The sequence below is a fragment of the Piliocolobus tephrosceles genome, chromosome 6, assembly GCF_002776525.5.
Source record: "Piliocolobus tephrosceles isolate RC106 chromosome 6, ASM277652v3, whole genome shotgun sequence".
Classification (NCBI taxonomy): domain Eukaryota; kingdom Metazoa; phylum Chordata; class Mammalia; order Primates; family Cercopithecidae; genus Piliocolobus; species Piliocolobus tephrosceles.
In genome coordinates, this window is record NC_045439.1 from 141,385,195 (window position 1) to 141,397,698 (window position 12,504).

The following is a 12,504-nucleotide window of genomic DNA, read 5'->3' on the forward strand; positions in this document are numbered from 1 at the left end:
GTAGTATCAGAAATTGAGTATATTTAGCAATACAAGTATAACCTGGAGCTTGAAAGATGTCACACCAGTCATGGGGAAAAAAAAGAAAAACATGTAACTTAAATGTTTTATGTTTAATTTTTCAGAAATGATGGTGATCACTTAGTAGTAAATCAGAATTAAATAGTAATATTTTCCAACTTTATATGTAACATAGCTTTAGGTTCTGCCATTTCTTGTTATAAAAGCCATGTACACACATACTGTTTTAAAGAAAAATTGTAAAACACAGGAAAATAAAAAGCTTTTTCGGGTGCATAATTTTCCAATTTTCGTCTTTCCATGGTTGTGATTGTACACTGTTAATAATTTTTATCCTTTGGTTTCATTTAACATTGTAACCTAAGAATTTGGCCATAGTTAATTTTATGCATTCTTTATATATGTTTTTAAATGTCTGTTACAATATTTTATCAAAGAGATTTAACCTTTGATTACATATTTGTGTATGTATTGCTTCAGTTTATCAAATAAGACATGCTTATTGTAGGCAATTTAGAATATGCAAAAACGTATAAAGAAGAAAAATAAATACCCATGAGGTACCACCCAGAGGTAACTACTATCTATATACTACTCACACATAATTTTATTTTTGAAATGAAGCTTTCTTTTGTTGACCTTTTTTCACTTTTTGTGAACATTTTCCCATGTGATTAAAAATCTTTGAAAATGTCATTTTTCATGGTCACATATTTTCTTACATAAATGTGACATAAATTAGGCAGCTATGTTCCTATTTAGCACTAGATTTTAAGAATAAATATAACTTAAGTTGTTCAACTTTTATTTTCATTTAAAATATGATATTTTAAGGATGAATTGTTTTCTTACAGCTTGTTTATGGAAATCCTAAAGTACTGTACAGACTGTGATGAAATACAATTTAAGGAGGATGGCACTTGGGCACCAATGAGATCGAAAAAGGAAGTACAAGAAGTTTCCGCCTCTTACAATGGAGTCGATGGTGAGTAGTTCTCCACAAGGAAGGGGCAGTCTCCCTACTGCTGTAAGTCTGGTTTTCAATATTAAAATCCATATAGTTTTTAAAAACACTGAGTAGTTTGTGGATAGCTTAATGATTCCTATTAACTTATTGATAGAAATCCTTTTAAATTCACTTTTTTGCCAGCTTTAAAAATTTTTCTGATATAAGATTTCAAAGTAATGTAATATAATTAGTCATTTGTAAAGTCATACTTTTGAAACTGTACCCTTTTTAAATTCTTAACAGATTTGGTACAGAGTAGTAAAGGTTCAGTTTTCATTTATTTATTTTTTCCTGGCTTTTAGTATGGTTTTGTTGGAAAGAGACTATGAGTTTTGAAAATGCTATCATCGTATTTCTTAAGTATGTTAGATACTATACGGACAAAAATTAATATACAGTCTGTGCTCTCAAATTACTTTTCTTCTGAAGTGGACATAAGACACATTTTGATCGTTCTAATTCAGTAATTTATTATTATTTTGAAAAATAATTTACTATTATTAAATAATGGTTTTAAACTTAGTAGAACAGAGCCACTGTTGGTTTTCTACTCTCTGGCTCCAACAATATTGTGAATCTAAACTGTAACTGATAAACTATAGGGACACTGAGAAAAGAGAGACGTGATAACCCTTCCCTTGCCTTGTATTTTAATCATTCCCATATAGGATGCTTGAGCTCCACATTGGAGCATCAAGTAGCTTCTCACCACCAGTCCTCAAATAAAAACAAGAAAGTAGAAGTGATTGACCTAACCATAGACAGTTCATCTGATGAAGAGGAAGAAGAGCCATCTGCCAAGAGGACCTGTCCTTCCCTTTCTCCCACATCACCACTAAATAATAAAGGGTAAGTGCTGAGACATTAAAAAAAAAGTAATCATGAAAATTAACTTGGTAAATAGGGATTAAAGACTTGCCAAATAAAATGATTCTTGATTGTGAAATTTCACTTAGCAATCAAAGAATAATTTGAATTTTTCCCGGGTTTGTAATACTCTGGAGGGATTGGGGTAGTGCACTAAAAGGGTACTTGGATAGTATTCTTTATTATCAAAAGATGATTCTAGTACTGTGGTTCTCAAACTGGTGTACATACATCAGAATTACCTGAGAGCTTATTAAAATGCACACATTGCTCCCCTGCGTCTGAGTCAGGAGGAGAGACTAAGAAAATTTGTCTTTCTAGGCCAGGCGTGGTGTCTCACGCCTATAATCCTAGGACTTTGGGAGGCTGAGGCAGGTGGATTATCTGAGCTCAGGAGTTTGAGACCAGCCTGGGCAACATGGTGAAACCTTGTCTCTACTAAAATACAAAAATCAGCCAAGCGTGGTGGCGTGCGCCTGTAATCTCAGCTACTCTGAAGGTTGAGGCCGGAGAATTGCTTGAACCCAGGAGGTGGAGGTTGCAGTGAGCCAAGATCTTACCATTGCACTCTAGCCTGGGCAACAGAGTGAGACTGTCTCAAAAAAAAAGAAAGAAAGAAAATTCGTATTTCTAGTAAGTTCCCAGGTGATCCTGCTCCTGCTCACAGGATGTAGAACATTTGTTCAAACTGGAATGTATGCTCTAAAATTCGCCCCAAGTTGAATGTTTCAGGTGGAAAGCAGAGGAAGACCAATGATTTAAATCTGCCTCAGAATGTGAATGAGGCTGGCAGTGAATGACTTCTGTTGCAGTACACATTTCCCACTTTGCAGACTTTTCTCCCATATTTTCCATGAGTCTTATATCAATAACAGTGTACCTAGGTTATGCTTCAGTTCATGAAACATTGTTATCTACTTTGTATAAAACACCCTCAGCTAAGCATGGTTGATAATAAAATGAGTAAGTACAGCCTTAACCTTAAAGAGCTTAGCACTTTCTGGGGGTGGTAAAACAAGTAGCAGACTCCAACTGTGCTCCCAAAACAGGCTGTTAGTCCTGTAGACACATCAGGGATTCTGAGCAAGATTTCTAATTGTGCTAAAGCACAATTGTGGCACACTAATTGTAAATCTAGAAATAGATGTGTCCCTTTTTAGGTATAAAGCAGGAGAACCACATGGCCTGTTGTAACTGAATAGAAGCTAACCAGAAACCCTTCCAGCAAGCAGTAGGGACTAAAGAAAGAATGTAAGAGAGAGAAGGAAAGTCCATAGATGGCATTGTTACAACACCAGATCAAGAGCAGGCATTTCTGTGCCTGGAGTCAAATCATTTTCAGGTTTGACAGTGTATAATGAGATTAAAGATTTCAGTGAGTTCGAGACCAGCCTGGGCAACATGGTAAAACCCTGTCTCTACCAAAAAAATTAGCTAGGTGTGGTGCTGTGTGCCTGTTGTCCCAACTACTCGGAGGGCTGAGGTGGGAGGATCACTTGAACCTGGGAGGTGGAGGTTGCAGTGAGCTAAGATCATGCCACTGCACTCCAATCTGGGTGACAAAATGAGACCCCATCTCAAAAAAAATAAGATTTCAATCAAACGTATTTCACACATTGGTATTTTCATTATAGAGTAGTCTGTCTTGCCATAGGGAGAGAAACAAAAACATTAAAAACAGTATCATCATTCTAAACAAAGTAAATAATTTAAACACAAATCCTACTCTTATGAACATGACCTCTGATAAAAGCCTACCTTGATGGCTGTAACCCAGCAAGCCTGACCTTGTTATTACACCAATGTATTTTGTGTCTGAGTAGGAGAAAAGGAAAAGTCAGATTACCTAAAGTTAGAACAAGTATTTATAGAATTTCAATTCCAAGATATTTTATAAATGTCAAACCATAGTATGACCAAATACACATTGTCATGTGATTTTTTTTAAGTGCCATAATCACAATGTTAAAAGATATTTCATAAACCTCTGGATATATAATTACTTTTGGGCTAAATGCATCGTCATATATATATTCTATTCTTTAGACTATTAATAGTAGTCATATGTATTTATGTAAACTATTCAATAGTATTACTGACTATGTATTTTTTCTTTAAAGAAGACATTTGAGTGTTTAGGAATCTAGTATTTCTTCTTTGGATATTTACTTTGCTCTTTCTCCAAAAACATTTGGAGAGAATTAAATAGTGTTTATTATGTTTGGAAAATAACATTAGATGCATTAAGTACTTCCTGAATTTCCCAGTGACTAATTGAACCCAGATATAGTATTTGCAAATGCCAGACATTATTTGCAGATAAAAACAAGAAATTTGAAAGTTTACATCCTTAGAAGAAGAATAATACCATAGTCAACACTAGTAGCTATTTTATAATAATGACTAATTGGTAACTGGAAACCTCAGGCCAGCATGTTGTGTTTGTTATTGTGCAGTATAAAGGTTGAAATGCATTTCAAAACATTATTGCAAATTGACAGAAAAGCATGCAGCCAGGAATTAGAGGCAAAAACTAAATGTAAAACATTTTGTTGTCTTTAGCCACTGAATGCTTAATGTTCATCCAGAAATTGTCTGTGCTGTTTGAGATGTTTTCAAAGACTAGCATTTTAAATCCTCTCGTAATCTCTTAGACATTGTGAGATGACTCAGCTAATGGTAAATGGTACTTTTTCTAGATGTAAGAGATTTAACAAAGTTTCCATTAGATGAAACATTTTTATGAGGCAGACGAGAGTATGTTTTATGCTTCATAATCCCATTCATTAAAATGTGGTAGATGGTCATAACTGGAACTCTATTCCTAGAAATCCAACCTTGGCATCTTTTGAAATGTTCTTTTTTTTTTTTTTGAGACAGTTTCACTTTTGTTGCCCAGGCTGGAGTGCAATGGCGCCATCTCGGCTCACTGCAACCTCCACCTCCTGGGTTCGAGTGATTCTCCTGCCGCAGCCTCCTGAGTAGCTGGGATTACAGGCATGGGCCACCATGCCCAGCTAATTTTTTGTATTTTTCAGTAGAGATGGGGTTTCTCCCTGTTGGTGAGGCTGGTCTCAAACTGCCAACTTCAGGTGATCCACCTGCCTCGGCCTCCCAAAATGCTGGGATTACAGGCATGAGCCACTGTGCCTGGCTCTCTTTTGAAATATTCTATACCACTGAAATTGTATCCCCATGCCCCAGGTACTTGACATGAAGCATTAAAAGCAAAAGACAGCTGCTTTATTGCTTCCTTTCTCTTTATTTTCTATAACACATATACCTTCAGCCTCTTGTATTGGTGGGGTAACATATAACCCTTATGTTTCCTTCCAAGAGGGCTACTATAATTCTTTTTCTTTTCAAAATTAGTTTTGTTTTTGTTTTTGTTTTGTTTTGAGACAGGCTCTTGCTCTGTCACCCAGGCTTGAGTGCAGTGGTGCAATCACGGCACATGCAGCCTGGACCTCCCGGGCTCAAGCAATCCTCTCACCTGTCTCCCAAGTAGCTAGGACTACAGATACGTGCCACCAGGCCTAGCTAAGTTTTTTAAGTTTTCGTAGAGACAGGGTCTCCCTATGTTGCCCAGGTTGGGCAACCTCTGGGCTGAAACTATCCTTCTGCCTCTGCATCCCAAAAGTATGGGGATTACAGGAATGAGCCACCATGCCTGACCCCAAAATTAGTTAAATTATTATTTTTTCCTTCCTCTCCTTTTTGCCTTTCCCTTAATTTTTTAGTAAATTAAAAAAAAAAAAAAAAAAAAAAGCTACTCAGCTATTTAAACTTTTCACTGTTTTTTAGAGTCCTAATTCTTGTTTTATGTTTTCTTTTTCCAGTTATAGTATTCTCCCTTTAAAAACTCTCCACCACCTGTTCATTTTGGAGTATTTCTTTTTTTTTTTTTTTTTTTTTTTGAGACGGAGTCTTGCTCTGTTGCCCAGGCTGGAGTGCAGTGGCGCCATCTTGACTCACTGCAACCTCCACCTCCTGGATTCAAGTGATTCTCCTGCCTCAGCCTCCCAAGTAGGGACTATAGGCGTGCATCACCATGCCTGGCTAATTTTTTTATTTTTAGTAGAGATGGGGTTTCATCGTGCTGGCCAGGCTGGTCTCGAACTCCTGACCTTGTGATCCGCCTGCATCAGCCTCCCAAAGTGCTGGGATTACAGGCGTGAGCCACCGCACCCGGCCTCATTTTGGAGTATTTCTTCTTGTTTCACTACATTCATTAGATTCAGCAGGGCTTTTATGCAGACAACATGCTGATAACTGTACTGGGCATTGGGTATACTAAACAATACCCAGTTTTTGTTCTCCCAAAGACTACAATCTAACTCCTAACTACTCAGATTACTTCATTCCCTCTTTCTTATTATATGTATTTTCTTTGCTAGGGCATACGTATACTTCTTACTAGCCAGTACTCCAGTGTTGTTTTAAAAGGGTTTCCGAATTTCATTTGATGTAGGTATCTTTCACTCATATCCTGGTAAAGTGGCTCAACTATACCTTTCTCTTGCATTCTGAAAGCATAGGTGATGATATTCCAAAGGCAATGTGAGGTTTGTGAATGTTGGATACCATTGCATCTGTCCATTTCTTCCTGTGGCCTCTGTTAAATGCTATTATGTATACAAATTTATTTTCTCGTAATTGTGTATAATCCAAATTATACATTACTTTGCTTGGTTTTGTTCTTATTTCCAGCACAAAACCTAGGGTTCGTTGTGAGATACAACCCCTTTTTTTGTTAACTTTGAGAGTTTAACTGACTAATGAAAACTATGCCAATCTTTCCTTCTTCCAGCATTTTAAGTCTTCCACATCAAGCATCTCCAGTATCCCGCACCCCAAGCCTTCCTGCTGTAGACACAAGCTACATTAATACCTCCCTCATCCAAGACTATAGGCATCCTTTCCACATGACACCCATGCCTTATGACTTACAAGGTGAGTCACTGGTTCTTCTGTATTGTCACATAGCATTATGAATGCCTTTGATCTGTATAGTTCTCTTCTAGGTGAATCTAAGGAAGAACTGGAAGATTGAGCCAACAGGGCCTTGAACCCAGGGAACTGAGAGAAATAATATGCTTTTGTTAAAAATACTGACCCACTTCCTGTACTGTCATCAGTAGCCAGTGTTTTACTCCCAGTGGTAAAACTAGTACAATAATCTTTAGATTTTGTGAGCTCCTAAGTACTCTGCAAATTGTTTTTGAATGATTGCTAGTATGTGGGTTTGAATTTTGGTATTTTTGAACATTATTTTTTTTTGCCATGGAGGATGGAGTCTTGCTCTGTTGCCTGGGCTGGAGTGCAGTGGCGCGATCTCAGCTCACTGCAACCTCCGCCTCCCAGGTTCAAACAATTCTCCTGCCTCAGCTTCCCGACGAGTAGCTGGGATTATAGGCGCCCGCTACCACACCCGGCTAACTTTTTTGTGTTTTTAGTAGAGGTGGGGTTTCACTGTTTTGGTCAGGCTGGTCTGAAACTCCTGACCTCGTGGTCCTCCTGCCTCGGCCTCCCAAACTGCTGGCATTACAGGTGTGAGCCACCACGCCCAGCCCTATGAACATTATTTATTGTTCCCTGACTTTAGTTGTAATGCAACAGGCGTTGTGGGTAACTATGTTGTATTATGTTTTAATTAATGGTGAGTTGAGACATTTGAAAGTTTTAGTTTTTATTCTAATGAATTTGATCACTTAAAAAAAATTTTTTAATTGTGTGGGTACATACTAGGTGTATATATTTTATCTGATCCTTCTTTTTAAAAGCAGTTTGAAATGTCAGTATACTCATTTGTATATTTTGAGTTCATAATAATCATATTATCAAAAATAATTGTTCTTGTATATCTTTGTAGCATAATAATTTGTATATTCGTCATATAATCTAAGAACTTTTTTATTAAAAAAGCCATATATGTTCATTGTAGAAAATTCAACACAGAAACATAAAGTGAAAGTTTCCCTCTACCTATCCCCCAACCCCACTCCCCGGAAGTTATAGCTACTCGTGTGTGTGTGTGGGGGGGGGGGGGGGGGGGGGGGGGGTTTTTTTGTTTTTGCCCGGGGGGGGGGGCAAGGGCCCTACCCCGGCCCCCCCCCCCCCCCCCCCCCCGGGAAGTTAAGGCTCCTGGGGGGGGGGGGGGGGGGGGGGGGGGGGGCGGGGCAGAGTTTTGCTCTTATTGCCCAGGCTGGAGTGCAATGGCACAATCTCGGCTCACTGCCACCTCTGCCTCCCGGGTTCAAGTGATTCTCCTGCCTCAGCCTCCCAAGTAGCTGAGATTACAGGCACGCGCCAACTTGCCTGGCTTGGCTAATTTTGTATTTTTAGTAGAGACGGGATTTCACCATGTTGGTCAGGCTGGTCTCAAAACTCCCGACCTCAGGTGATTCGCCTGCCTTCACCTCCCAAAGTGCTGGGATTATAGGCGTGAGCCACCACGTCTGGACAGTTACAGCTACTCTTAACAGTTGGTTAGATATCTTTCTTTTTTTTTTTTTTTTTTTTGAGACGGAGTCTCGCTCTGTCGCCCAGGCTGGAGTGCAGTGGCCGGATCTCAGCTCACTGCAAGCTCCGCCTCCCGGGTTCCCGCCATTCTCCTGCCTCAGCCTCCCGAGTAGCTGGGACTGCAGGCGCCCGCCACCTCGCCCGGCTAGTTTTTTGTATTTTTTAGTAGAGACGGGGTTTCACTGTGTTAGCCAGGATGGTCTCGATCTCCTGACCTCGTGATCCGCCCGTCTCGGCCTCCCAAAGTGCTGGGATTACAGGCTTGAGCCACCGCGCCCGGCCTAGATATCTTTCTATACCTTTTTTTCTACATATATGAAACGCACTGTCACTATCAAGAACAACAGTGCTATGCATTTTGTAAGCCCTCATGTTGTAATCAGTTATTATGTAGACAGTGAGTAGATGCCCAGAGTATCTGTGATGTTGTAATATATTTATCTACATCTGCGTGTTTTACTTTTCCCCAAGTTTAGATATCACAATGAAGCATTTAATTCATGCCTGTTTACTTGCTCTTCATTGCATTACACATTGGGTGATCTAGAAAAGAATGTTAATTGGAAGGGGACTGTTTGCAGTGAATCCTCAGCAGCCAGGTATCAGGGCTATTCCTTCTTATGTAATAGCCAGTTTTCAGGCACTCAAATCTCTTCTCCGCTCGTGCCACTGCAGTCTGTCAATTGAATCTGATAGCAAATGAGCAAAATTTAAGAAAGAAAAATCAGTGCAACAACTTACTTAACCTAACTCTTTCAACTTCAAACTTTCTCACCTGCAAAATGAGGGCAAAAATAATTACATACTTCATGAAGTGCTTGTGAGGAGTAACTTTGAGAGTAGATTGAAAGTTTCCTTAAGAGGAGTCGATGAGAGCATTTGTTAAAAGTACTATGCCAGTTTAAGGATCAGTGTTAAATCTGACAGAGTGATCATGGCCTCAGTCCCCCAAATGGGGTCACAGAGAAGACAAATCATTGCCAAAGCTTAGTTTTCAGCCTTAGTAATATAAAGATGGGAGAGACGTAAAACATTTAGCTCAACTCTTCATGTTTAAATAAAATTCTGAGTGACATAGCATTTAAGACTTGTATTTGTTTTTGAAGTATTGGGGCATTTGGAAGAGTTTTTCCTTCTTTTTTTTTTTTAACTGAAATAATTTTCTTCCACAGGATTAGATTTCTTTCCTTTCTTATCAGGAGACAATCAGGTATGTTATGAAAAATTTACTAATACTTTAATTGTACATTAAAAATACAGTCATGTGCCGCATAATGACATTTTGGTCAATGACAGACCATATATGTATTCCATAAGATTATAATGGAATTGAAAAATTCCTACATCAATTATAGCCATGGTAACATCGTAGCACAAGGCATTACTCACGTGTTTTTGGTGATGCTGGTGTGAACAAACCTGTGCCACCAGTCATGTAAAAGTATCGCACATATAATTATGTACAATATAATAATAAACAACTACATTACTGGTTTATGCATTTACTTTATTTTTTATTGTTATTTTAGAGTGTACTACTTGTACTTATTTTTTTTTTTAAGTTTGTTGTAAAACAGTGTTCAGTGTTACTCCAGGACAGCCTCATACATCCCAGTTAGCCACATCTCTTAATTGCATCATTTCCTCTTGTGCTTGATTAAATCTTGTCTTGTTTTGTTCATCATGGCCCCTAAGCATACAAAATCCACAGCTAATGTTGCCAGTAAGAGGCCACATCGAGTGATTGACGTGGCAAAAAAATTGAAAGTGATTAAGGACAATGAAAGTGGAAGATCAGTGATGGTTATTGCTCACCAGTCAGGCAGTCCCATTCTACCATAGCTACAGTCTTAAAGAACAAGAACAAAGTGACAGAAGCTGTTAAAGGATCTGCTTCATTGAAGGCAACAAGACTAACAAAAATTTGAGAAGCGCCTGTATCAGATATGGAGAAACTTGTAGTGACCTGGATTGAAGACCAGATGCAGAAACATATCCCTCTCAGCACCATAATGATCACGGCCAAAGCAAAAAGTTTGTTTGCAATGTTTAAAGAATTCAAGACTGGACCCAACAACAGTGTTAAATGTACTGCTAGCTCTGGGTGGTTTAAAGGATTCAAGAATCATTATTCATTATGTAATATCAAAGTGAGTGGAGAGTCTGCAAATGCAGATGTGAAGGCAGCTGAAGAATTTTTGGAAACTCTAGATAAGCTGATTATGAAGGAAGATTACTTGCCAGACAAATTTTCAATATGCATGAAACCTCCCTATTCTGGAAATGAATGCCTGAAAGGACTTTCATCCATAAAGAAACCAAGTCAGTGCTAGGTTTCAAGGCTTTTAAGGACTCGATAACAGTCTCGCTTGGGGCAGTATTGCAGGCTACAAATTGAAACCCTTTGTGATCTGGTACAGTGAGAACTCCAGAGCCTTCAAGCATGTCAACAAGCACTGCCCATGTACTACACGAGCAATAAGAAGTCATGGATGACTCAGCTCTTCTTCCGGGATGTCCTCCTGAATTGCTATGCCAGCAAAATGGAGAAGTACTATTTAGAGAGTAACATACTTTTCAAGATTATGATTTTTGTTGATAATACTCCCACACATCCTCATTTGATTGGTGATCTTCATCCCAATATCACAGTGTTGTGTCTCCTTCTAGGTACCACATCTTTGATCCAACCAGTGAATCAAGGAGCTGTAGCAGCTTTTAAGGCCTATTAAAAGATCCTCAGGAGGATCCTTGCCCAGGCTGTTGCTGTAACTGAAAAACACTGAGAAGACACTGCTGCAATTCTGGAAGGTTTACAATAGCTATGACTGCATCAAGAACCTTGCTTGGGCATGGAGTGATGTCACCAAGGAGTATGTGAATGACATCTAGAAGACACTGAAGAAGTTCATGACTTCAAAGAATCTGCTAAGGATGAAGAGGTTGCAGAAATCAATAAGGCTGTGGTTGAGATGGCAAACAACTTTAACCTAAATATGGATGAGGATGACATTGAGAAGCTCCTAGAGGTGGTTTCTGAGGAACTGATTAATGAGGATCTGTTGGAACTGGAACAGGAACACGTAGCTGAAGAAGGTGCAAGAGAAAAGGAAACTGCAGGAGACAAAAAGAACCTCCAAGAAAATTCACAGTGAAGGGTTTAGCAGAAGCTTTTGCAGACCTCCACAAGCTCCTTAAAAAATTTAAGGCCAGGCGCAGTGGCTCACGCCTGTAATCCCAGCACTTTGGGAGGCTGAGGTGGGCAGATCATGAGGTCAAGAGATCGAGACCATCCTGGCTAACATGGTGAAACCCCGTCTCTACTAAAAAATACAACAAAAAATTAGCCAGGAATGATGGCAGGCACCTGTAGCCCCAGCTACTCGGGAGGCTGAGGCAGGAGAATGGCGTGAACCCGGGAGGCGGAGCTTGCAGTGACCCGAGTTCGTGCCACTGCAGTCCAGCCTGGGCGACAGAGCGAGACTCCATCTCAAAAAAAAAAAAAAAAATTAAAAACACGGGCCCTGGCTGGACGTGGTGGCTCACACCTGTAATCCCAGCACTTTGGGAGGCAGAGGCGGGTGGATCATGAGGTCAGGAGTTCGAGACCAGCCTGACCAACATGGTAAAACCCCGTCTCTACTAAAAATACAAAAATTAGCTGGGTGTGGTGGCATGCACCTGTAATCCCAGCTACTTGGGAGGCTGAGGCAGAAGACTCGCTTGAACCTGGGAAGCGGAGGACACAGTGAGCCAAGATCACACCACTGCACTCCAACCTGGGCGGCAGAGCAAGACTCCATCTCAGAAAAAAAAAAAAAAAAAGAACAAGTCCTAACAATGAAAGGTTTTCATTAATAGAGAGGAATGTTTGCGGTACATTATCTACTTATAAGCAAATCTATGATAAAAAAGAAACAAACCAAGCAAAACACCATGGACATATTTCTGAAAAGAGTGACACCTCCTTAAGAAGAGCCTCACGCAGGTCCTTCAGTGGGTGTGCCAGAAGATTGTTGCCATAGCAAATGACAGCTCCATGCATGCTCTTTTCCTTGAAGACCATGCAGTGGGACAAGCTGTGC

General features: G+C 39.5%; 1 protein-coding gene across 1 annotated transcript in view; it reads left to right on the plus strand.

The window, feature by feature from the left end:
- The window catches only part of PIAS1 (protein inhibitor of activated STAT 1), a 143,172-nt gene that overhangs the window by 125,413 nt on the left and 5,255 nt on the right, over positions 1 to 12,504 (plus strand). Inside the window, exons 10-13 of the mRNA XM_023220738.1 lie at positions 876 to 1,006; positions 1,699 to 1,879; positions 6,708 to 6,850; positions 9,592 to 9,629. Of these exons, the coding sequence (XP_023076506.1) occupies positions 876 to 1,006; positions 1,699 to 1,879; positions 6,708 to 6,850; positions 9,592 to 9,629 (493 nt within the window). The remainder of the gene's footprint in view (positions 1 to 875; positions 1,007 to 1,698; positions 1,880 to 6,707; positions 6,851 to 9,591; positions 9,630 to 12,504) is intronic.